The sequence below is a fragment of the Sinohyriopsis cumingii genome, chromosome 8 (assembly GCF_028554795.1).
Source record: "Sinohyriopsis cumingii isolate HCF-2022 chromosome 8, ASM2855479v2, whole genome shotgun sequence".
NCBI classification, from domain to species: Eukaryota; Metazoa; Mollusca; class Bivalvia; order Unionida; family Unionidae; genus Sinohyriopsis; species Sinohyriopsis cumingii.
In genome coordinates, this window is record NC_142968.1 from 45,372,475 (window position 1) to 45,399,892 (window position 27,418).

The following is a 27,418-nucleotide window of genomic DNA, read 5'->3' on the forward strand; positions in this document are numbered from 1 at the left end:
TAACTGTCAGTCATAGATAATAGCATGAAATAATACAATCTATATTTATGATTGATAGTTAAATTGTAATCAACCATACGAGCCCCAGTGGTTGGTTGCGTTCAGCTCCTGTGCTCATTTTCAAATATAGTATTTTCTAATTAGCATTGTCTGATTTAATATCGTGACTCTAAAATAGAAACACTAACAAAAGTAATTATTTTTTTTACTTGCAAAATAACTCGGAAAGATTTCGCAAGATTGTGATTTCGCAATTACAAATGCTTATCTCGGGCCTGTTGTACATGTACGACAGTATTATACGAAGTCGTCCGTATATGGCATTTTCCGTGTAAGGCAGTTTACTGTTGACATCGTCTCTGTAGCACTCACTCCACAGGAAACAATGGCATTGGTTGGTTTACCAGTATTTGTGGTAGCTGCTGTTCTAACTTTGATGATCAAAGAGGGTATGTATATAATAATACAAAGCCTACGAATTGTAATATTTGCCGAGAAAGTGTATAGGGCCTGGTTAGTTCACGTTCGACATTTTATCCAGGCACTACACAGACATTTTGAAATGCGTTGAACAAGGCAGCTAAGGGTTAAGTGCTATTTGGATAAATAATCTGTTTGATCGTTCAACATGCAATTCAGATTTGTTTAATAATGATCGTGTGATCTAATAATGAATCGAATGTATTAGCTCTTACATGTCGGTAAAAAACAAAAGAAAAGTTACGATCTTACTGTTTACTCGTGTACTATTATCACAGGCTTGTAGCTTAAAATGTACCTATCACTGGTAGGTAAAATTTAAGCTACAACAGTACGAACCTCTGTGATCAGTAGTGCATAGTATCAGTTATACAACTCCTGTATAGTACATGTATGGGCTGATTGATAAGTTCTAAGCAAAGAGACAACCCAAGTTCCATTGATTGTAGATACTGTTACTGTTGAGAGAAATTGTGTTCCACTGTTCCATTGATCTTAGCCCCATTGTTGGCAGGGTTACTTGAAGCACCGAAACACATGTACGATCAAAAACCGAAAATAAACATATGGAACGCCAGAGCTGTCTTAAGATGAGAATATTTATTATATGCTGTGCTTTCTTCCTTACATGATGTGCTAATAGGTATTCCAAGGCATTTTTAACAGTAATTAGCAGACAGCAATAAGACATATAAAGAGATAGAGCTTGTTTTCCTGAAAACAATGATACCAAACTTATTTTTGTCGGTCAATTAGGTGAGAAATTACAAAACAAAACGTAAATTTGGACTTAAGATTTTTGTGTGCCTGTACAAAATCATGGCCGACAACCTACTTTGTGATGACATAATCAAGCTAGTGTTTCACCTAATTACAAAAAAACAATATAAATCACAACTACTACCCCCAGTAACATGAATAAATAGAAATTATACAATGGAAAGTACAAATTGAGCAAGCCACACAGCTTCAGTTTTGCAAAAAACTCGTCCTTCTCAATTTTTGAAGAAAATGCTTTGGAAGGCCACATTTAATGGCACACAGTAACAATATTTTTTAAGATTCAAAGCAGCTACTGATATTTAAAGGCCAAGATATCACTAAGATTACACTCAATTTTTTTCAAGCCTACAATGGCAATGGTTTAAAAATTAGAACGTTACAAATTTGGATAAACGTCACATTTTGACCGCGGGACACTTTTGGGCTCAATTTGACAGACACTATAAAGTAAAATGTTCACAACTTTTACAATTTTAAAGCTACATGGACAAATTATATATCAAAATTTGTGTCTTTTTAAGCACTATCCAATAAAACTATATGCATCACAGATGTAAAATTAAAAAAGATATAAAGAATTAAACTGAAATAAAATAGACATAACTGCCCATATATCAGCCCTAGACTTAAATGAAAAGACAAAATTTATCCATTATTTCAACATACGCAAAAGCAAGCTTCAGAGTATTAAAAACATGAAAATGATAAAAATAATAAAGATAAAAAATTAAACGCATTTAGCCTTTATTTCATCATATTTTATTAGGAGATGCTTAATGTTTGGGACTGACCACACTCTTCCATCATTTGATACTGGTGATGCATCAAATCCCCATCTGAACACATAACAGGCATCAATTTCTGCAACATTGTCAATCAAAGGCCACTTAAAATAGTCCTTTCTCCCTTTCGATTTCTCCATAAACTTCACCAAAGCTTTTTCTTTATTTAATACAGAGATAACCTGTCCTAAGTAAAAATTGTTGTCATAAAACATGGCAACAAATTTACCTTGATTATCAAAGTGAAAAATACTGTCCTCATCATTGTTTTCAAAACTGTCATCTGACACAGAGCTATTCAAATCTTCATTCAATCTTCGCCTTTTATTAGGCTGTTCATCATTTTTGTCTCTGCCTGCAAAATGTGCTCTTAATCTGATGATAAGCTCTTCTTTAGACCCATTTATTGTCAAATGTTTTGCTCCAGGAATAACTTTAAGGTAGCGAATTTGTGTTTCAACTGCAGAAACCACATTGGAGAAGGTAGCTAAGAGTCTCTCAACATCATGTAAATTCACACATGGTCCACCATTTTTGGATATCTCTGCAACAATGTCTGTTTTTTTCTTTGCATCATTGACTTCTTTCTCCTTTTTAATCCTTTCATTTTCGATCATTTTTTCTCTAACTTTCAGCATGACAATCTTTTCTTGTTTCTTATGGTGTTGTCTGTAGACATGAGCTTTCTCTTTGGCTCTTTTTCATGACTTCTGCAACATGATATGCATTTTTAGTGTTCAGACAGCTGATGGTACTGTTCTGTTTCAACATTTGAACAGTAGAACGGTGATGGAGAGAGCAATGGCGCCATTTTCCGATGTCAAAGTCAAGATCACCGAAAGCATTTTCTCCTAAAATATTCATTAAAGGACAATGGTCGATGTTTTTCTTTTGGTCTTCTGGGAGATCTTTTCCAAAACAACCATCAGGCAAAAAGTCGGATAGCTGTTTTTTGGCAACCATCACTGTCTCAAGATAGAGTGACTTTAAAACATCCATGAACATATCATCTTCCTGGAAAGAAGCAGTCAAGAAATTCTTGAAAAACTCATCGTGGGTATCAAACTCTTTCCCCAAAATGGAAAAATCACAACTAAATAATTGTTGGATCAACAGAAAATGTATCCAAACAATTAACCATGTTTTGAACAAACTTGAAAAACTCATGGTATTTTTCTTTGCTGTTGACCAACTTCCAATATGGACCAGTCACTTGATAATAAAACAAAGAGCTTGCAAAATACTTAACAAGGCTGGGTCTTGTAAATCAACTACAAGACTCTCAATTTTTAAATTTTTGTGGCTTAAAACACCACCTTCAAAAAGCTTCAAAATACTATCCTTGTGAAAACAAACAGCTGATGCTGCTTGAAAATAACAATTAAATCTGTTGCTCCTATAACTAGGAATAATGCTTTTGGGGACTCCCTCCTCTTTCAAAAATGCAAGCCATTCTTGGCAAAGACCAGTCTTTGTCATCTCCTCTTGGTCCTAGGAGATCACAGGCTAGGCGAATTATTCTTGCAGAAACACTCTGATGTAGAAAAGCACAAGAACTTAGGCTTTGAATTTAGCAGAAGCCAAGATGCGCAGAATCGTATGCTATTTTTAGACACATGGGGCTACGTGCCTATTTGCATAATATTTTTGAATCTTTCAATTATAGAGAAAAATGAACAATATTTTATTTTCAGTGTTTTTTTTTAATGATAACAGGAAGTCCGCAAAAACTGCATTAAACATTTTGTTATGACTTTACCCTAAGAAAAAATTGGTTGAAAATATAGTCTTAGATTTATGCTATTTGCACTAGTAAAACTGGCTTTCAATTCTCTGTTCATCGGTATATATGTGGAAATAGCTTTGATAGGCGCGGAGCACCATCCAATTAAAAAAGGTCAGTTTTTCCCCTGACTGATAAAATTCTAACAACGGGAATTTTTTTTCCCTAAACACATCTTTTTAAAAAATTCATTTAAACCTTCAGAATTAACACAAATAAAAACAAACAATACCATTCAAAAGAAGAAAGAACACGTTTTAATGTCATGTAAATTTTTTATTGATTGAATACAAAATCAGTTCACAGAAAGAAAAAGAAAAGTAGCAAAAATCAGTGGTTTTCCATGTTTAGTCAGCTGAACTTAGGCAGTTTGGAATACCTAGTGCTAATAACAAGTTGATGACAGATTAATGTTACTTTGATGTTGTATTCTGGTGGCAGCTATCGGCCATCTCATTATAATGAAGTTTCATATAAAGAAGTTTGCACATATAAGTACAAAAGCACAGCATATAATAAAGTTTGCATATCATATAAAGAAGTTTGCACATCATTTAAGTACAAAAGCACAGCATATACAGACATTTGCACATCATATAAGTACACATGCACAGCATATAATGAAGTTTGCACAGCATATAAAGAAGTTTGCATAGCATATAAAGAAGTTTGCACATCAAATAAGCACAAAAACACAGCATATAATAAATATTCTCATCTTAAGACAGCTCTGGCGTTCCATATAAACAGTCTTACTGTAATACTATGAAGATGAACGTATTATCGTGATTATGATTTTAATTTGTTTGAATACTGGTCAAAAAAGCAAAATTAAGTTTGGTTAAATGTATTTTTGTAGTAATTATGTACTACCTTAATCTATGTGTTACCCAGTTCATGTAATGAAGACACTGGGTTACACAAGACCAACAAATAGATCTCTGCTTTTTTTTTTATTTTGACATTACTGGTATCGGCAACCAACTGGGTATTTCATAATGCATCTTTCAGCAGAAATACATTTCGACTATTGGTTGCTCTCTAATAATTAATAAATTTATTTTGATTGAACTTAATATGCAGATGGTAACAAAGATCCCCTCTTCTTTTGACCCATAACATCAAATCCTTCGTAACCACTCACTATTTTGTTGTAATTATCACTATCAGAACAGAACACCTGTTTCTCCATCATCTATTGACCATTCTTGAATTTGCTGATGCATGTGTACAAGGCAGTCTCACTCCAAAGTATGAATAACATGGAGTTCCTAGTGATATAGTACTCACTAGACAGTCTCAACGCATTGCTCTTCTGCCTTCTCCTTTTCCATCTTTTACCTGGTTTTGGATCAGTCAGGTCGCCTAGTGGTTAGAGTGTCAACCTCGGATGCAGGAGGTCATGGGTTTGAACCCCGGTTGAGTAAAACCAAAGACGTATAAAAATTTATACTGACAGCTGCCTCGCTTGGCACTCAGCATTAAGAGATTAGTGTTATGACTGGTCGGCCTAATGTCAGGATAATGTGACTGAGTGGGATATGATGCTGCTTGTCTGCGGCATGATGCCCCTGTGCTAGACATCACTATAAACTGCCACAATGAAGAATCATAGAATACTGACATTTTTTTAAAGCTGTGTTCAATATCCCAATCACACACATACACACACACACATATTCAGGCATTTCACAATCATAAGCTCACTCTTATATTTTAAGTTTTGACAAATTCGTCATTTATTACACCACTCCAGTATGGTTAAATAAAGTACGTGTTGACGTTTCAGGAATTGTGACAGAAATTGGTAAAATCTAATATTTTGCATCAAAATTGCTTAGTTTTTCTTTCTCTTATTAAAACAGTTACAAATCAGTATTAGGGTGTACACTGATGTATACACTGAAAATATGTAAATATTTGTGTATTTCGTTTTTTTTAACGTATTTCAGAGTTTAGTAACCTGACAAGCAGTTGGTCTTTAAAGGAAGTGGCTAGCATTACTTAAAGCATCAGTGCTATTGTTACATGCAAAGAGTTGTATGTGCCAAATTGTCTGAATGATACTGAATCTTGCAATATATTGATCGTAAACATTGCTGGGTTCTGTATTATGAGCTATGTAATTTCTCCCTTAATCTGAGAAACCTTGCCATTTTTCATGCGTGTACAAATTAATCCAATTTTGATTAGTGTCATCCTTGGGCCAACTAATCTCAGTTGAAAGCTGCAACACAAGATTTGATGTCACCAAAGATGTCAACAGATACCCCAATGCTTGGGTACCCGCCCATTCATAATAACCCATTTAATAAAATGGACAACCAGGTCTCAGTTTAAATGTTTTTGTTAGAAAATGTTTCCAAGTTCAGATTAAACACATCAAGAGTGAGCGAGACAATGAATAACAATTACAGTTTGAGAGTGGGACATTTGGCTGCTGCTCCTTCTGATATCCTTATTTTCTATTTTTAGCAACTGTACATGAAACAGAAACATTTCCAAGAGAACAGATGGGTTTCTTGAATGTGGAACCTCATGTCACATAATCATTCTATTTTGATATACATGTACTTATTGGACCAGTCTCAATTGAAAACAAATGGTGCCAGATATTAAGAGAAATAGGCTTTATCAATGTGATTTGTGGAGTTATATGACTGAAAAATGTTAGAGGAGAGGAATTTCGTTAAAAATATTTTGCATCCTGAAAAGGACAAAATATCATTTTGCAAATTTTGAAACAATTCAACAGTGATGTATTACAGCATTAATTATTTGTGGACTTCATGACTATTCATGAAAGACATGTACAGTAGACTAGTTGAAGTACCTCAACTGAACACCAATATTCATTTGATATATACTATAGGAATTTTATTTGCTATTAACGTTATTGACACCAATGTACTTTCGTTATCGAAAGTCTGATGGCCATCGGGTTCGATATACATGTATTCTGTAAAATAACACATTAGTAAGCAGTGCATGTCCTTCTGAAATGATGTTATTTGATTAGGCAAGAAAATGTTTCCTATTCCACTGGTTCGAAAATGAGGGTGGGCAGGTCATTTATTATATACATATATATATATACACACACACACACAATATATGGCCTTACAGAAAATATTTCTTCAGATAGAGTTCGTTAATGAAACACTCTGAATTTATCATGGTCAAAAGTTATTGAACATATCTGAAAATAGTGATTAATGTCTTGATCAAGGTTGATTTAGCTGCTGCCATGCCAGCATGTATGCTAATAATAGCTGACCCATTGTGTGATTGTTATGGATTAATGTTGGGAATTTTTTCAAATATTAAGATCAGTAATATTATGCCATTGGAAGTATTTTCTGTCAGTTTCAGTAGCATGATAATGGGTGGGTGGTTGTTGCCCCAGGTGCCAGTGGTCCTGTATTAACAAAACCATGGGCGCCAGAGGTCTTGGGGTGCAAAAATCCCTTTAGGCCTTCAGCGACCCTGGCATCCTTTGCACCACTGTTGAGTGTCATTTCTCACATATTTGGTTATTAAGTTATTTGTATCATGTAAAGTCAAACATTTTACTGGCACATTTGTTGCCAGCAATTTAGTTAGCAATTTTAGCTGTATTAGATTGAAGTTTGTATTCACATATTTTGAATTATTTACTGGAAATGAAAAGTGCTGTTCAGTACTATTCCTGGACAGAAACATTCACTTTGAATTATATTGAATTCAGACCAGAAAATCATGGATTTTTTAAAATTTTGATTCTCATTAAAAGACTTGACACATCTCCACATCGCATGCCACTACAGGCATATCAACACTTTAGGCATAATAACAATTATAATTATAATTGAACTAAGGGGTAGGCATGATAACAATTATAATTGATCTAAGGGGCAGGCATAATAACAATTATAATTATAATTGATCTAAGGGGTAGGCATAATAACAATGCTTGATGAGATTAAAATTATAAAATTGAGAATTCTCCCATATATATATCTAACTTGTAGATGGAAGAACAAATCTTTGTTACTTTCCATGTCTGCTCAGTAACTCTACAGCTGTCACAAAGTTCACATTTTGTGCAGTTTTAGTGGCCTGTCCATGGTAGATTCTGGTGGGTTGTGGTTGATAATTTACTGAATTTGGGTTTTGCATGTGAATATGAAAAACTTTTACATATAATATCTTAAGTTAGTATCTTGTCTAACAGGAAAACCTCCAAATGTAAGCTCTAGCCCTGAAATACCACCACATAAATATATGACATGTTGAATTACATCCATCTATAAGGCAAAGGTGGAGTCATATATTACAGGTTTTACTGCTTTCCTGTCAGACCTGTTCATTTGTTGTTGTTCTGCCGCCCAAAAGTCCTGCACGCACATATTCTAGTGCTAATTTATCACCCTGACATTGTGGTTCTTAAAATGTTTGCCAGTAATAAGAGTGTCCCAATTTGCATTAGTAGACTCTTCTCACTGAAGTTAATAGCAGATGGTTATGGTGGACATCCTGGCAGTTTCTACTGTAGAGGGGTTCCAAACTTGACAATTTCAGCAAGGCATACCAGCGCAAAATAGTAAATAAGTTACAAATGTTGATTGTAATCAAAACTCTTTTTTTTACTTACTATGATTAGAGATAATCAACACTAGTCTGATACAGTGTTATATTTTTGTTCACCAGTCAAAATCATAATCTTGATTACACTGCCAAACCAGAAAAAGGGAATGCTTTACCTGACAAGTGGGCTTTGAATTCCAAAAACTTTTACTTAGCAGAACACATACTTGTACAGGTGCATGTCAGCTATCTGTTTTGTCACAGATCACAAATTTAATAGTATTGAATATGGATGGTGCGAGAAAGTCTTCTGGTTTTTTATTTTAGCTTCATTCACAGTATAAAATAAGTAGATTGTGTCATCTTATTATCACTATGGCTGCCAAGGGGTACAGACAAACCCCACCCCATCCCCGTGCCAAATAGAAATTCTCCTTGGACAACCCCCCCCCCCCCCACCTTCAACAAAATGAAAGATAGGACATGATCCCCTCCCCTAGTCTAAGTTTAGCCATTTCAAACTTTTTAATCCATCACAAATGTACATCTTTGTGTTGTTTGGGCCCTTTGAAGTTTTGTGTCAGCTTCCTTTGAGTAGATACAAGACGTATAGTGTGCTGGTTAGATGCTAGATCGTAACAGACAAGGAGGTCAAGATGCTTCCTGATCGTTTTGATCTAAAGACTAATTGCATACCCATGGCCTGAAGACCTGAGAACTGGGGGTTTACTAGCATAAAGATGAAACAAATTACAGAGTTTGCTGTATTTTACCAGTCACCACAGTTTTATTAGATAAACATGAAAATCAATAATTAAGTTAAATATGAAGTATATTGATGATCTGTCACGTTTCATTTTTCTTCCCGTATCAAAATAGGCAAGTTTATTTGTGAAGGTTCAAAAAGTTTCAAAACTTAGTCTGGGTGACCATATTTATGTCCTGTCATCCATTTTGTAGTGAGGACTAATGTCCCAGGGGGATCATAATGTACATGTAGATCTATTTATAATTATGCATATTATGGGACGCATGCCGTTTCCCATTTGTGACTTTGAGTGTGTGGTTATTGAGATGCCAAAAATCACGAACTAATTTCTTTAGATAGTTTTTGGCATGTTTCTGGCTTTATTCCTTTACAGACATGGTTACTGTGTCAGAATGGATAAAATATGAGATTCTTACACGTACAAACAACAGTATTTGACTTTGGAGCATGAAATAATCAGTTTGTGCCCACTGGTTGGAAAATTTATTGATTTCCTTTTCCATCATGGCGTTATAATGTGATGTGTACATGTGTATCTATAATCATTCGATTTTTAATATTTTAATTTTTAAATTTGTCTATAAATATTGACGTCAAACTTTGGACAAGTACAATTTGGCCAGAACAAAATGCATTTAGCATTTTGAAACTTGCATTGGTGAAGTCTTCAAGAAAAGCCGAATCATAAAAGACTTGCATGGTATCCGATGCATCTTTCTGACTTGATGGGATAGACAAGGCTGCTAAATGATGAAAGCTAGCCAGTCAGGGAACACTTAAACTGTAACAAAAGCATGTTTAAAAAATTTGTCAAATGTAGAGTGCTATTGATTAATAGTGATTTTGAATACTATATATAAAGAGAGACAAATCAGCTTTACGAAGGAAGTAAATGCCACATAAATACTTTTGGTACTCCTATTTCTTTATTATGTATACTATTCAATGGGAAAAGGAACACAAAAAAGTAAAACATAAATTTGATACGTTGTTCAAGTTTTTTGTGTGATGTCGGGTAGATATAACACATGTATATAATTGAATAAAAGACCACTTGAGGGATATCCTTAACCATAAAGATACCTTAGTGTCTGAACATTTTAACTAATCTGACCACAACATTGATTGTGTTAAATATTAGATAATTGAAATGATTTAATCTGATCAAGAGGCTCTAGTAGCACAATTAATCAAAAAGAGAACTTTTTTTTTCATACACCAGTTACATTAGTCTTTAGGCATTAACATGTTTAAATGGGAGCATAGGCATTTTTAATAGTTTATTATATTTCCTTCCATAAAAACTCTAATGTTCTAGCCTCAGTCAGATTGCTGGATTTTTAAACGTAAGGAAGCACTTTATTTTCGCAGCCCTTGCGTTTTTAACTGTCATAAACTGTGATGCATCTGTCCTGATACACTACCTGTACATATCAAAATGAATTACTGATGTGTTTGTTTTTGTGCAGCATCATTTAAACATTGTGAACCATTGGTAGTTTAATAGTATGGTAGTCTTAAGCTTACCATTATAAAAACTTTATCTACAATATAAAAAACAAAGCTTTTTAATCTAATAAAACATCAAAAGTCATTTCATTGTTTTACCCCAGTTTAAAACAGCTTTCTATAATTATATTTAATCCACAATTTTATTTGAATCTCAACTGCAAGACAATGGGTATCATCTGAAACTGGATGCTGCAGTAATAGGTTTCATTAACACAAATTGTCGGATGACCCAACATGTAGCAATAGCTGCACTGGTGACCCCGTGACAAACTGGTATATAAACCTCTCCCTGACATGACAAAGTGATTGTTTGAACAAATGAATTTTCCAGATCAATTCTCTTAAGAGCTACACTAGTATGTACTGGCAGCTTCCCTTAAGACGTGTAGCACTTTCGACAGAGCAACGTAAAAACGATCATCTTCTACGAGCTATATCGTCATTGTTAGATGAACCACCAATATTACAATTTATGCTGAAATAAAGTTCATTTCTTGCTCTTTTTAACTGTTTGTTTGGTTTGTTGATAAAAATAAGAGAATGAACATTAATTTTCATCTAAAAAAAACAGTTTCATTGCTGGGCACGATTCGGTCAGCTGAGCGCCTCGCAGTGAAAGCAAGAAATATTGCCTTCGCTAGGGAAATTCCATTTAAACTCCGAAGTCACCGGGTCAACACCTAAAAATAGCACCACATGGTAGAGCAGGGAACGGCCTTTATTTTCATATAAGTTTGAAATATATATGTTTAAATTAACTTTTCTTGGTAAGCATTCAAAAAATAGGTTCATTTTCCCGGCTAAATATCTCGGCCATTTTTAAAAATTGATATATGATACCTATATGCGCCGGAAAGCCCAATTTTCGCTGAATTTAATTATATGCATGGCTTCGAGATCTTATTAAAGGCAGCCAATCGCAAGCGTGTAAACCGCAAGGTCATATTCAAATATCTCGAGTCACGCCCTGTGAGGTGATTCCGAATGAAATGGCTGACCTCTCATCGACAGGTGGTCCAGATTTTGGTCTCGTTTGTGAGAAATTGCAAAGCACATTGGTAAGTATGATTTTTCTTGCTTTTCCAAACATTCATGAATATTTTTATGCATTTCTTTTATTTTAATTTTAATGGATTAAATAAGATACTCTTCGATAAAATGCGTGTATACTGCGACAGGAAGTTCACAATTACCGTATTTTAACCTATCTTGCATTCCGAGACTGCGAGAGTGATTTAATTTTAATAAATAGTAACTACCTATATTGATTCGATGAATTAGTAAAATGAGTGAATAATTAATCATTCTGTTCATAAATATTTTGGTTTTTTTTGCTCATTTTCTCACAGTTATTGGACGTTTATAAACCGGAAGTAGGTTTCTGTTACGATGTATTTCTTCGTTCTGCTGTTTTCATCCAAATATTTTTCTTGGTCGAAGTTTCGTTGTTATTTTTAGTTGGTCTCTCTGGGAAATCAACACTTTTATACTGTTATCATACACAAATAGTAATTAATCTCTGTATGTCTGTCTGTTTCTTTGCTATAAAAATAAACAAAAAACACATTTCCATCCTCCCAATCTAGCAATCAATCATTCAATGTCATGATTTGGTATTGTGTATAAATATATCAAAATGCTTTTTGGTAAAGTAAAATAAAACAAAATATGCTCACAAAGTTAAACATTTAAAATTCTACCACTTGAATATCTCAATCTAGAATATACACAAAAAAAATATTAAAAGTTTGATAATTTTTGTTTGCAATGTTTAAGTTTCAAACTGTGGAAGAAAAAAAAAATCAGTTTCCCAAATTTTGCACTGATAAAGGTCTTATAAATTATTAACTGTGCTGTTTTGCACTTTTACAGAGAATGAAGACTTCCACCGTATGTCTACATGGTTGATTAAAAAGGGCAAAGGAGAAAAATAGCCCTTGAGCATCAAGAGCAAGATGTCATCACCTTCAAGTTTTTTGATCCAGCTCCATCAGCTTAAAAGTAAATTTCCGGTCACTTCTGATCAAATTAAAGAACTTTTTGAAAAGATTTGCTCAGCCTCATGTCAAGATGATTTTAGGCATAGAAATTTGCAGAAGGAGATGCATCATGCGCTGACAGCTGCTGCAGAAGCAAATTTAGAATCAATTTCTGAATCAGATGTTTTGTTGTTTCTTAAAGATTTCCTGCAGTATTTGTTTTATTGAGATTTTGATATTATGCAAAGCTGACTGGGGATTTTCCAAACAGACATAACATTTTGATATTGAATTTGTTAAATAACATGAATTTTTATATTTCAATAAAATTTTGTTATTGATTGTGCAGATTTTACTTTTTTGTGTGGTTGTATGTTGACATCATGTAAGTTCTGCCCAGGGGGTAGGGAGATGTTTTTTTTTTAAATTCTTTTAAATCCATGGAATATAGAATCGTTAGATAGATTACAGCAATCTGAACACAATACACCTTAAATTTTAAAAATTGATAAATAAATGGCCAAGATATTGAACTTTTAATATTTGCGGCTGTATTTGCCGCTGACCAGTTTAGTGAAGATCGTTAATTTGGGGGGTCTGCTACATTGTTATTTCCGATAATTGAGTTCCCCAAAAAATTGAGCAATGTCTCTGTATAGAATGTAAGAGATCTGGAAAGTTCCAGACTTAAACTGCAATTAGTTTCGATAATATCAACTACTTAATTTGGCCATTTATGCAATTTGACAAATTTGAAGAAAATCTCTGCATTTTATGGAGAATATTTTTACCCATAACTTTTGAACCAGACGAGGTAGACATGTAATCTGTTTTGTTCTTTTAGTTTTATAAAGATCTATCTATTGGTTATAAAATCCACAAAGAATTTCTAAGTTGAAATTTTGGCTGCCAGTACATAACACTAGAAACCAAGTGGGTCAAGGGAGGGACCGGGGTTGACTAGAGCAGATGGGAGGAAATGCCAACACATCCATCCAGTCATCATCTTCCTTATGCTGTATATAATTGATGTTCAGTATTTTCAAATAGCAAATGGACACAAAATGCAACAGTATAGTCCTGTTTAAGAAGGGTTGTTACCTCCCTTGCCCGAGTTATTGTTATTTGTTAAATCTACTTCTGGTGAGCATAAAATTAGATGAAATGACGTCTGACAAAGGAATTGATGACCCATGTTCTTTTGACAAGCTATCAGTTCGTGAATTGAAGGTTTATTTAAGAGACAGAGGTGCACACATGTCAGGGAATAAATCTGAATTGATCAAGCATTCACAAGGACTTGTCAATTTAGGCACGCGTACGGTACATGAAATACAAATAGACGACACTGAGAATGACTACAAATGTCATGCAAAAATATTTTGTATACCCCTCTGAGAAAAGATTCCAGAGCCATGGACTTTAAACGGCTTATGGAAAAGTGATTTGACTCATTTGCCATTGTTCAGAACAGAAGATTTGTACAACTATCTTGTATTGAACAAAATGCAAATGGAACCAACCCCAAAAAAGGAAACTCAGTCCCAAGAAATCTCAAAATATTGTGTTTAAGAAACTAAAATATGGTGACTTACCTGCTAACATTTATGAAACACCAAAGCGCAAAATTGAAAATTTGGATAATCTGAGCATATTTAATGAGAAGCTTAAGAAAGTTACTCCACATGCTGCAATTATTTTAAGCCGTGGTGATAACGGCTTAGACAAAAAGCAGGACATGCCAGTTTTGCATAATATAAATTTTTTGTACTCAGATAGGGTAAACTTGAAGGAATGTGGTGAACAATTTCAAACTTACTTTCAAATGTTAAAATGTAGTGAAGTAGAAACTAATTATTGAAAACTACTAAAGGAAAAGCAAACATAAGTAACTGGCAGGAAGCTAGGTCAGGCAGGTTGACAAGTTCAAACTTTGGGGTCATCTGCAAACAACAGGATAACACAAAGCCTAAAAGTGCATTGAGGACAGTTATGGGTTACACCCATTTTGAAACAGCTGCAACACGTTGGAGGAAAGTCACAAAGCAGCAGCCAGACGAGATTATGCCAAGGAACACACAAAAACTTGAGCTGTATGTAAGTGATTAAATTGTTTTGCCACACTATCCATACCTTGGAACAAGTCCAGATGGAGTTATAGACTGTTGTGACAAATGTTCAGATGAAATGGCTTACTGGAAATAAAATACCCCTATAAATCACGGGAAATATCACCCATAGAAGCCTGTAATGATAAAACGTTTTAAATGTAATATTCTAGTATGGATATGTTTTTCTCTGAATGTATATCAATATTTTCCCTGCTTATTTTTATGTACATGTTTGCAGGGGTTTTTTTTGCCCCCCCCCCCCCCCCCCCCAAGTTTATGTATGTTTTGGATGTTATTTGTTTTGGGCAGTTGTTGATGTAATGCAATTATTCTATTGTTAACACATTTCCCTCTGTAATTGCTGCTTACACAAAAATAACATCTGTAAGAACTACGAACTGGAGCGATTTTTCTCTCAGATACATTCGGTTTTGCGTCTGCCATTTTTGCTCCCCAAAATTTTGTGAACAGGCCAATTTTATCTTTATTTATGAAGAGCATGCAAGGGGAGGTAATAAATCAGGGGATATAACAATCCTTATTGAACAGGGCTATATGGAGAAAACAATTCAGTGTAGTATCAGTGGAGTCTGTAAAAAGCTGAAAGCTTATTAAAAACAATCACAGAAGCATTCTAATCTGATATTCAGTATTTGTCTTCTGACATAAAGTAGATAGATCATAACCAAATATAAACCTACACATGTTTATATTTAAATTGAGTATGTGTAATTTTTGCAGAGATGATATAATGGAGAGAAGATAGAATAAGTGTGGTTGTGATAATGGTGAAAAATATTTTCAGTTTTATGAAGGTTTGCACTGCCATAAATAATATGCATGTTATCAGAGTACATGTACTTGGAACTGCCCCCCCAAAAATAGTCATAATTTTAAGTCAAAGTTGGAGGATAAAAAAAGGCTAGATCTTTTAGAGACGTATATTGTTGACATTTTAATAGTATTCAGCTGTTTCAGTATGTCTGCATGTGCAGTACCCATTGTTGGAATTAAGATTTCAGAATAAATCATTATTTAAACTACTGGTTTCCGTGGCAATATTCCGACTTGGTCTAAGTGATTATCAGTGTTAGAATACACAGGCAATAATGTTTATCGAGGTTCAAGTAGGTTTTGAAATTTTGCATATACTAGTTTCAAGTTAAATGTTATTTCTTTTGGTAATATGTTCCACTGTTGAATTGGTAGAAGGCAAAGATTGGTTTTTTGCAAGGTAGTTTTGCAGAAAGGGGAGCTGGGTAGTATTCCGATGGCATAGGTCTTATTAATAGCGAAAAGTTGAATTACATTGTAAGTAGTTTAGAGCAGGACTATTGTCAGTTATTAATGTAAACAAATAAACCTATTTTCAACACTCTCGTCTCATTAACAAATCATCATTACTTAGGTGATATCATTGATATAATAGATAAATGTAAATACTAAATTGTATTGGTTAGTTCTCCAGTTGTTGTTTCTGTTACTGATATTATCGTTTACAGGAATTAAACGGTTGATTAGCCTGTAATTGTAATGTATGATTTAACAAAATTCTCTTTCATTAAAATAAATGCTGTTCAAAGTACATTGCTTTTTGTCATTGTCATTGTAATGGCTGAGGAAATAAACTTGCACGAGAGCTACTGTTGTTTTTAGGTTGTCAGTTCGTACACGAAATTTGCACATCATGGCACACCATTAATGTTGTTGTAGGGTTTAGCGCTATTTTTCAGCACACGATAGGGCTATACATGGCAGCCAGTATTAATGGCGGAGGAAGAATCCAGGAAAACCCAAGAGAAGCTACTGGCAAGCTTTTTCACACGCCCACATCGGCTGAACCATTGATGTTGTACTAGGTTAATAGTTTGCACATTAGCATCTATCTTCAAAAACTTTAGAAGATACAGAATCTAATTGATGCTCTCTCACTCTCTCTCTCTCTCTCTCTTACACAGACGTGTATATCCGAGGCTAACGTACATTTATGCACTGCCCATGCACTCAGATCTGTTATTTTAGTGCATGAATGCATCTTCGTTTCTTCACAATAATTGAGTATGATAATGAACTTAATTTTGCGATTGTCTTTATATTTCTGGAACAGAACATCGTCATTTAGCTTCTGTCAGTAATTTTATTTCTTGCACATGCAGCAACTGCCATAACTGCGTTCTCAAGTTTTAAGTACCCCTCTGAAATGCTGAGATTGTTTATTGAGAAATTGTATGTTATATTAATGAGAACTCGTGCCAATTGAACTTGTTTGATTTTGTTTCACTTGAGTCAGATGTGAATGCAAGTTTGTTTATGCACTTGTTCAAAAATTATCATTTTTTCCACAGATTAAAGTATAATATCAATGACTTAATATTCATTTTAAAACAAAATCATGAAAACTGCATCAGAAATAGGGACATAACTGAATATGTGGAATGTAGTGTTTTAAAGTAAATTTTAAATTATATTCGTTACACAAGGAACAGTATTAATAAAGTTCATGAGGCATTACCATTATCAAAGGTAAGCTTGCTTCTGAAAGAGATCATGATGTAGACAAATTGCTATCTATATCTGAGACTATAGCATACACTTGTGGGGTCCACTGTGGTAGTCATCAGATAGCTGTGAAAAAGTATGGTGTGCAGAGAAGCATTGCATTCTCTCAGGATGACTGGATGGATGGAGTCTGTTGTTTTTTCTTAATCCTTTTCACTATCTCCTACCCTCCTGTGAAGCATAGAGAAATGAAAAATCATGTACTGTACTTTGGGTGATATATAGACTGAGAATGAAGGGCCATAGAGAGCTTATAATAAGAGTCTGTGTAAGTGGAGAACTACAGTTCATCATTTCTATCTAACTATTTAAGATTTTCATAAAGGTATGGGGAATTTATACAGTGGTGTTTAAAAATTCTTGTACAGTGGGTGCCTGATACAACAGTTCCTGTTATTACTTGTGTATGGTAATGAATTCTTTTTCCATGTAATGAGACAAAATCTTGCCAATAATACATTACATTTTTTTGGGCCCCAAGAACAGCAGTGTTGTGAGGGACCTCTGCTTATTGCAAAGAATGTAGTGGTAGAGCATCGGCATTCCATGAATACGTGTCTAGTTTTTGGTTATTTCTTTTCTTTTGCAGCCTATAGCCTGCAGTGTTTCCAGTGTGACTCTGTCCGCCACCCAAAGTGTGCAGAAACATTTGGCTACTCAGCTGAGGAAGTCAAGAAATTGAATATCAGTGGACCCTGTCCATTAACAGAAAAGAAAAATAGTACTCGGTCACTTGAAAGTGATGCATGCAAGAAGGTGGTTTCAGATATGCCTGGAGCTTATGGTACATTGTATTTAACTGTTCTTTTTCTGTCCAAACTGTAGATAAATGTTAACTTTTTCTTAGTTTTATGTTATCACTGGTTATTTGTTTGTTTTATCTATGTTCTTGTTTGTTTCTTCTTCTAATAAAAAGGACTTGCATAGCTCAAGACATTGGGATATCATGTAGTTCCATGCAGAGTTTCATACATGTTCTTTGATACAGGTAGTGTGGGATTAAAAGATGTGACCAGTTTTAGAGGTGGTCATTGTAAAGAGGTTTCAGAGTATTAAGATGGACTTTTAATATTAGGTGGTGCAGTGATGTAAATAGAGGAGCTAGTTTAGTGAAGTTTTACAGTATATATTACAGATGCAAGAAAACGTTTCCACCATTTTAACATCATTTTAAAACCACTTCAGACCAATATACAGTGTCACTAAATCATTGCATATTGGATTGAAAACAGCACCATTGTTTTTTAGGTACACCACTCCTTCGATAACTCGCACCCAGATAACTAATGAACCCACTTATAATGCGGGGTCAGGCATGGATCCCATTTTTAAACCAGAAGATACCAAACTTGAACTTGAAAAAGAAATCACAATTAAAATTGGTAACTGAAACATTGATGTATCACTCATTTTATGGTCAAAAATGGTAGATATGACCTGGAAATTTTAATCATCAACTTTTAATAAGAAGTCATATGATTGGTTACATTCTTTCCAAATGACATTCTTAGTACATCGTAATGAAAGATATTCAAGGAAATTTTGATCAATGAAAATATTACTTATGCCTAGCCCTTGCAACACATTAAGATTAAAAAATTTTATTAAGTGAAATTTGTATTTTAATTCTATCTTTTAGTTTCACTTAAGTCTTATCATCATAAATGCAATGTGTATTTAAATGTAAAATTTGTCAATCTACCATAACGGCTATGTCCACAAGCGTTTCTTTTACGGCCTAATTAAGTGCCAACCGTGTTTTGATAACTGATTTGCAGAAGTATTTGTTGTATTGTTTCACTGAAATAAAAGCTGGCTTCCTTTGTATTATCACGTTAATCACGTCTTTTGAATCAAATAAAGGAGGTGGAATTAAAAATGTTAAAAGGCGTGCAAATCCTACATATTTAAAATCTAGCTGTACCAGTCATGTAGGGTGAACTCACTTCATTTGATCAGGCAGACACTGTTATAAATGTTATTATGTATGTAACATAAACTACCTTAAATTAACCGACTCCTTTATAACTGGGATCAAAGATAGCAAGGCAACCAAGTGAAACGAATACTTTGTAAAAATAAAAAAGAGCTTGGTTTCATAGATACGGGTCATTGTTGGCAAGCGATTTTCAGAGAATTCCTGAACTTGCACTTAGAGATATCCTCAAGGACGATAAGAAATTAGTTACTTTCAATGAAATCGTGACATCAGTATTGTACTAATTGTACAATACAAAAACTGAGTTTCGATATAGGTGTTTGTCTTACGAAATAAATTTTGTTAGTTTGTGAAAAATAGGAATTTTGTTTGGTGGTGTATCAACATTTAGTCTAGTGCCCAGCTCAGGGTTCGTACGGTCTTTGAAGGTCTTTGAGAGTTTGGGAAAAATGAGGTAGCATTTTCAAGGCCTTGAAAGTTTGGGAAAGTCGAGCATATTACCCTGAGGTCTTTAAAAGTCTTTGAAAATTGAAATAAACCCAAAAATGTGTAATTTCTTTCCAGAATCACAAATAAAATTATCCGAGGTTGTTAGATTCGGATGTAATCTAGTTATCCTGGTTTCGTTCTTTTGATGACCCGTTCAGTTTCATTGCCGCCGCAATAACAAAAGAGGCTTTGTTTGGCCATCCAAAGTTGTCCTTGGCGGCGACTTCAATGACACATGCACTCTTCATCAAAGCAAGACGGCTACACACTTCATCAAAGGAAGTCACAAATAAAATTGCCTAAGGTCGTTAGCTTCCGATGTAGCTGGTTTTCCTGGCTTCTTTCTTTTGACGAATCGTTCAATTTGATTGGACGAGTCCATCAGCTTTGGCCAATCAAAATGTTCATTACACTAATTCACTCTACGTAGAAAGTGCACGAAAGTATTAACGCTCGAGAATTCAAAATTTGTTCAGTCGATTTACATCGTCAGTGTTTAAAAATGCCAGGTCTTTGCTCTTTCAACGATATCTGGCTTGAACAAGAGAAATACAAGGAATGGCTGCAAAAGGATAAATTATGTAAACGAAAGATGTTTTGTACATTGTGTAAAAAGACGATCAACTTGGCTTCAATGGGAGAAGGAGCCCTTACAAGTCATGCCAAAGGTAATCGCAAATTAGTAACTACATACTGTTCATTTAGTGGAACAAAGATGCAGAAGTATAAGCTATTGGTAGTTTGGGGCAAAATAATGGTAACTCATTACTTTTCGGGTATAAAATAAGATATTGTTTAGTTTGATGATTTGGGAGATATGGCAAAAGAGGGCCCATTTAAATTTACTTATACCGTCGGTTTATTTAACACGTTTGAGGGACAAAAATCATTTTTGAAAATTTTGTTCTACATAATAATGTTCCTTGGTTTAATATAGAAATATCCATTGTAATAAATCACGGATAAACAATTTCAAAGTGCGCATGCGTACACTATAGTAGAGTTAAGCAAGAGTTGTTGTTCTTGAATTGCGAGTATAAAAAAAAAATGGCGTTAACGTGTGCTGTGAAGCTTTAATTGTAGGAAGTCAGATCATTTGATTAGGCAAATAAAAAAAAGAATGAAAAAATGTGTTTCCAGTTGATGGAATGTCCCCGTTTCTCATTGCCGACCTTCGACCTTTTTCCCCAGTGGTATAAAAAAAATTGTTTCAAAAATGACATTGCCGAAATTGATTTGTGTATCTATAGTCTGACTATACATCCCCGTTTGTTTGTACCCCTGTATTTTATTTCACTTTTTTCAGAAGCCATTTTTTAAATGGTAATTTGTGTCTAAATAGCGTTTCTTACTAGTATGTAAAACCGAATTAAAAATTACTTTCATACATCATGAACTTCATGACGAAGTTATTTGTTTTCATTTAGATTCATTAAAATTCGGAAAATTAGTGGATGAAGTTATCCAATTGGACAATCATCCCTTGAAATGCTTCAATAGAACAGATGACAACCTTGATGAAGTGTTTTATTCTGTCCTTTCTAAAAGAAAGGAATATGTTGAACTTTGGAATGTTCTCCAGAAAATGTTGTTGTTGTCACATGGGCAGGCAACAGTGGAGAGAGGATTTTCTGTCCACAAACAGGTATCTGTTGAGAACCTCAGCAGAGAATGCCTCAGAGCTCAAAGGCTAATCATTGACACAATGAGAAAAGCAGGTGGACCTTTGGAAATCGTCATTAGCAATGAAATGATGACATGCCTCCTCTGCAAGACATAAGTACCATGCCTATCTGGATAAGAAGAAAGCAGAGGAGAAGGATGAGAAGAAAAACCAAAAAGGAAAGAAACTGGAGTTAGCCTTGGATGAAGTGGAAGAACTTAAAGCCAAAAAGCTGCGTCTTGAAGCTGACATTGCCAGCCTACATGCTTCCTCTGTACAGAAAGCAGAAGAGGCAGAGTTAAAAGGACAAATTGTGCTTGTCACAGAGTCAGATGCTCTTAGGAGAAGAGCAGAGGAAAAGATGACAGTGGTGGCATCTCTTTCCAAAATGATTGAAGAGAAAAAAAAGCAAATATAATAATGCATTTAAAACAGTGCTGATGTCTGTTAAGAGAACAATTTATTTTGTATTAAATCTGATACGTATGTTACATATTTCTGAAAAAAATAACAAATGTTAATCTATCTTCCAGATCATTATAATGCTAATTTAGGAAATTAATTATAGTTTGACTTTAATCAGTAAACAATATTGTAGTATTTGGCATTTGTTGTTTTCTCATATAACCTGTATACACAATGTTAGCAAAAATAGGTCTTGGAAATCTCTGTTTGTGGTCTTTGAAAGTTTGGGAAAAGTCTTTGAATCTATCATTCATAGTTCAGTATGAACCATGCAGCTGCTGTGACTCCTGACCCGCAGTATACTATTTAATACCCTTCCAAGAACCAGGCTAATTGACAAAACAAAAAGCAGTGACGTAATGCACAGATGTTTCCTTAAATACCCGTCACTGATTTCTCGACGAATAAGCAGATTTTTTCCATATTTTGGAGGTCCCTCTGTAACTCGTGCCCTTTCTTATGGTGTAGTCTATGTTTGTGGACTCCACTGTGTGCGAGTTATCGTGGGAGAGGTGTATTGACATGAATCTTGTTGCACTTCATTCAGAATGGATAGTTCCTCTAAATACATACAAATCGTAAAAATGTTGGTTTTTATATACCTGCTGAAAGGTGGAGAATATGATGTAATGTTTTCAGTCCATCCATCTTTGCATTCATCCTTCATTTACATCTATCATACCTGTGCAGTAATTTCACTTTTATACCATCTGTCTTGATTGACCTTTGTGACTCATATATTTTTAAGACAAATTGAAAATGTCAAGAAAACTAAAGTTTTGGTGTAATTCTAGTAGTTTAAGAGAAGATATGGTAATTGATGAATGCCTGCAGACATCTAGTTGGAGAACACACACTGCCAGATAATAGAACATCGATACTGTTACTAATTAATGTTTAGTGTATACTTATAGGTTACATATGTTGTTTTCTCAAACAACTAATCCAGAACACAGGGAGAAAATATAAATTTTTAGTCCACAATATTAAAAGCCTGCTTTAAGACATGTAAACAGTCATGTATTTTTGTGTCACTGATGATGTAGAATAACAATCCTTGTATGTTTCTATATTTCCTTTTTAATTTTTTCTTCAGGTAAAAAGGTTGTTCGAACCTGTAACATACCTGCAGAGCTTGAAGAATTAACATGGAACTCATGTAATGACTACAGAGAGATGACCGTCTGCTACTGTACTAAAGACAACTGCAATGGACAGAGTCACATACTGATGTCATTTCCTCTTCTCTTGTCCCTTTTATGTGTGTTTAAGTTGATATTATAACATCCTTGATATATGCATTTTCTAAATTAGGGAGAGTTTTTAATATAAATTTTTATCTCGGCATTGTTTTAATTTGAGGAAAGATTTACCCGTGATAGAACAACAGTTTTAACTTCTAACAAAATAAGAGTGTGGTGAGAAGTTGATTATGGATAGAACTAAGAGTTTAGGTTAATATTTTGTTCCGAGTGTGTTCTGTTGTCAGCCGTACTGATCAAATTAGTGGCATTTATTTTCCAAGGAACATGTCATGTATGTACATGAGCAGCATGAGTGTTATTTTTACTGTCGTGCATTCTATTTATGTAATCCCCACGATATTCAATAACTTTCTTGATTATTGATCTAGTTGACAGCTGATACAGATTCTTTTGTTGCCTCCTGATGATAACACTTTTGCTCCATCTCCTTGCCCCCTTCTTTGATATCCTTAAAAGGTCTGTAATCAGTAATACATGGAAAGGAAACAATGGGGCATGGTAATTTCACATTTCTGGCACCACCATTAGCAGGATCAGCATTTTGTGTTCTGCAAAACTAACCAGCAACTTACGCAATAGTTGCATTCCCAGAGTTATCGTGTAACTCAAAATCAAACCTTCAATTTACGTTGACAAATACATAATTCATTTAACTTTAATACCATTCATTTTAGCCATTTACAAATCCTAATATATTTGCTGTATACAAATAATTGTATTAATCTTTAGTCGTCGCTTTAAAAATTAAATTAAGAAAAATTCTCATGAATATGTTCAAAAGATAGATACCTGTATATTTAGTATTGTATAAAAATGACATATTATTCCAGACAGTTCTAGTCTAATCTAGAGGCATGTATTATAGCTGTTTTGGTCAGTGTTATTTTATAGCCGTTTATTATTTAAAAAATTAATTGTTAGCTGATCGGTGACTTTCTTTTTATATTAAGGCAGAAGTTTTTAGAGAATTTGGCAGTAGTAGTCCAGAATGAGCTTTGCCGCTGGCGCTTTCATATCAGATTACAAATGAAAAAGTCATCTCCCCAAAAAACTTTCTAAATATATTTGCACAGAGTTTGATATGAATAAAACGTCCAATAAAATCTGGACAGCAAACTTGAGCTGGTAATTTTTTTTTTTAATGAAAGTCATTTACATTTTGTTTTAGAATACACTGGTTCATAATGTGATGTCATACATTAAAACTTTGTGAAATTTCAGTATTGAGACTTGTCAACAAAGATTTATTATTTTTACAAGCTGATTAGGATTTACCTTTGAGTCTATCAGTTTACTTAAGGGGAATAATTGGTCAAAATATTCCATGATTTATTGTCTAATTAGTCAATTTCATGTCATTGATTGTATGGGTCATAAATACCTATTTTTGGGCTTGCTACAAAAAATACAAGAATGCTTCTGATTATTTTCTGTAATGCATATTTTCCTATATGGGGTTATTATATAATTCATATGGTATTGGGCCTCTGTAATAATCAAGACTTTTGAATTTTAGTCAAGATTTTTAGATTTTATAATTTGCAGGGCTCTTGATTTTCAATCGAAAATTATTCATACAAATAAATAAGAAACCAAAAGTGATTGAGAAAAATTCTAAATGAATTATTGTATTGAAGAGATGAGACAGTCTTGAATATGATCTAGTTTGTATTTTGTACATGATGTTTAGCAGAGGAATTACAATGAAAACTTTGAGTTCTGTTGATTAGAGAGCACAGGAGCTCAAGTGATTTTCATTTATCATCGATCCATTAGCCACACTTAGCTTAAACACTTCGTGCAACATGTAAATTAGTTCTGAATGAAAAAAATGTAGATCTGACAATGAAGGAGTTCAAAAAACCCTGATCTGAGTGACCTTTGGGTAAAACCAAAGGTCGTTGTTTACATTTATACATATCATTGTACTTATGAACAAAGTTGATTTTTTGACTGGATTTTTTTAAACCAGATTTTGTATTTAGTTGAATTTCAGTAAACAAGTTGATTTTCAACACTGACTGGATTTTAAAGTCAGCAGAAGTCTTGACTCTGGGCAATTGGAGATATATCTGAAGAGTACACTGAATGATGAAAATTCAGTAACTTGGTTTTTATTTTAAGGTCTTTATCTTTTGTCTGTTATCTTGTAGGAATAGCTTTGCCTGTATATTTTTAGAGCATAGCTTTGAATCAGCACTGTGTAGCCTGGATTTTTTAAGAAGTGATTTTAGTTAAATTTTAAATGATTGATAACATTTTCAACAAATATGTACATGTTAAACTGAATTCATATATATTTGGGAAAATACTGAAATTGCAAGATATAAATGTTTTCCTTTTAAAACATCTACATGTTTTAAATTTGATATAATGTATGCAGATGATGGTAGAGGACATTAAATTTGAATTGAACTATTTCTTTGTCTTGGAATTTGACTCATGCCATGTAGACTTTGTTAACCCTTTACTCCCCAAGTACGCTTTTTTACGCCTTTACCTTTGCCCCCGTCTACGCCTAACTACGCTTTTACCTTTGCCCCCATCTACGCATTTCTACGCATTACACATTATCTACTATGCATATGTTACAAGTTTCTATTTAAACTTTGATTCGCCGTGAGGTAACCAAACGCTGGTAAAAAATAAATCATCTTTACTAACATTCGATTTTAATGACATATTACTTAACATCAGAACATATAAATCTAAATTTAACCGACCAATTAATCGTAGAGGGGTTTTCCACGGCCACATCAAAAATGGCGTCGTGGGCCGATTGTATTACCTCAATTCGATGTAAATATTATGACCTTTTCAACATATGTATATTACTCGTAATTTTTGCCAATTATAATGTGCAAGTTTACATTACTAGTATAAATTCATAATACCATCATGTTATTTATGTGGAAAATCATATTCGTAGAATGCTTGGCAAATACGGCAAGTCTTCTTCCATACATTGTAATGTATAATGTAGTTTTAACGTGCTTAAAATACGATATCTGTCATATTTGCGTGTCATATAAAATAAAATAACAAAATTAAGAATATATGTTGTTCATTTCTTCCATTCATTTCAATATACAGAGTTTCAATCAAATCGTATAACAGACGATACTGGAAGTGAAATTGTTTATTTACGAAAAGAATTCCCTGATCTTGTCATAGCGATGTTGTCCTCGTCTGTTGATTACAGTGATTTGTCTGGGAGTGAAAACGATTTTTCTGGATTCAGTTCCAACGAAATACCAGCTTTTATAAACAATGATGCCTTTAATGACGAAGGATCTGAAATTCTGTCATCAGATATCGACATTGAAATGTCATCAGACTCAAGTGACACTGATGATGATCAGCCAAATTGGTTTGCAGACGTGCAAGATGTTGACAGAAGTCCATTTACTCAGCAGTCAGGACCATCACATAATTTGCAGGAAACAGCACCAGAACTAGACTATTTCCATTTATATTTTCCAGTTGGACATTTTTAAAAGATTGTTAGTGAAACAAATCAATTTGCAGCTGAACAACATGTGAATCAAGAAATTGGTGATGCAAACTGGACAGAGACCAGTGTGCCTGAGATGTCTGCCTTTATTGGCATGTTGATCTTCATGGGGATAATGAAAGCTCCTGACTATAGTTTTTATTGGTCAAATGACGATTTTCTATCAAATGAAGGAATCAAAAATGTAATGCCATGCAAAAGGTTTGAAAAACTCCTCCAGTACCTTCACCTAACTGATGACAACACCGATTTTCCTGCCGATCACCCTAACCATGATAAACTTCACAAAATATGTCCAATACTGGATGAAGTTCTGGCAAACATTGAGAATACATACAAGCCTCGCCAACATCAAACCATTGATGAAGGTTTTTATACATTTCTACATTCATTACAAGTATTGTATTTATTTCCAACAGTAAATTGCACAGCAGAAACACATACAGAGATCGTTTAAAGAAATACACATACAGTAAAGTATGCATACATATTATATTGTCTTTCATCTTTATATTAATGTGATAATTATAAAAATTAAAACAAATAACTTCATGTTAATATGTATGTCAGATAAGAACCACTCAATGTGTGCATATCATATACACACAAAAACATACATTAGATATCCATAACCACACAACTCTAATCTATCAAATCTCCATACATAAATCTAAACATTAGATTCATGAATATCTGAAATTTAATGCATACCTTTTCATAATAATACAACTAAATTAAAAATAAACATAAATTAACTTT

General features: G+C 33.9%; 1 protein-coding gene across 2 annotated transcripts; it reads left to right on the plus strand.

Moving 5' to 3' along the window:
• The first annotated feature begins 289 nt into the window (after positions 1 to 289).
• On the plus strand, positions 290 to 25,565 carry LOC149793411 (UPAR/Ly6 domain-containing protein bero-like). Of its 2 annotated transcripts, XM_089967400.1 has the most exons (4): positions 11,613 to 11,733; positions 12,548 to 12,676; positions 17,914 to 18,108; positions 22,977 to 25,565. In XM_089967400.1, exons 2-4 carry the CDS (start codon positions 12,631 to 12,633, stop codon positions 23,162 to 23,164), a joined length of 429 nt encoding a protein of 142 aa, XP_089823526.1. In that variant the 5' UTR covers positions 11,613 to 11,733; positions 12,548 to 12,630; the 3' UTR covers positions 23,165 to 25,565. The 2 variants fall into 2 exon arrangements, with proteins under 2 accessions (XP_089823525.1, XP_089823526.1); XM_089967399.1 differs by lacking the exons at positions 11,613 to 11,733; positions 12,548 to 12,676 and adding an exon at positions 290 to 449.
• Positions 25,566 to 27,418: the final 1,853 nt, after the last annotated feature.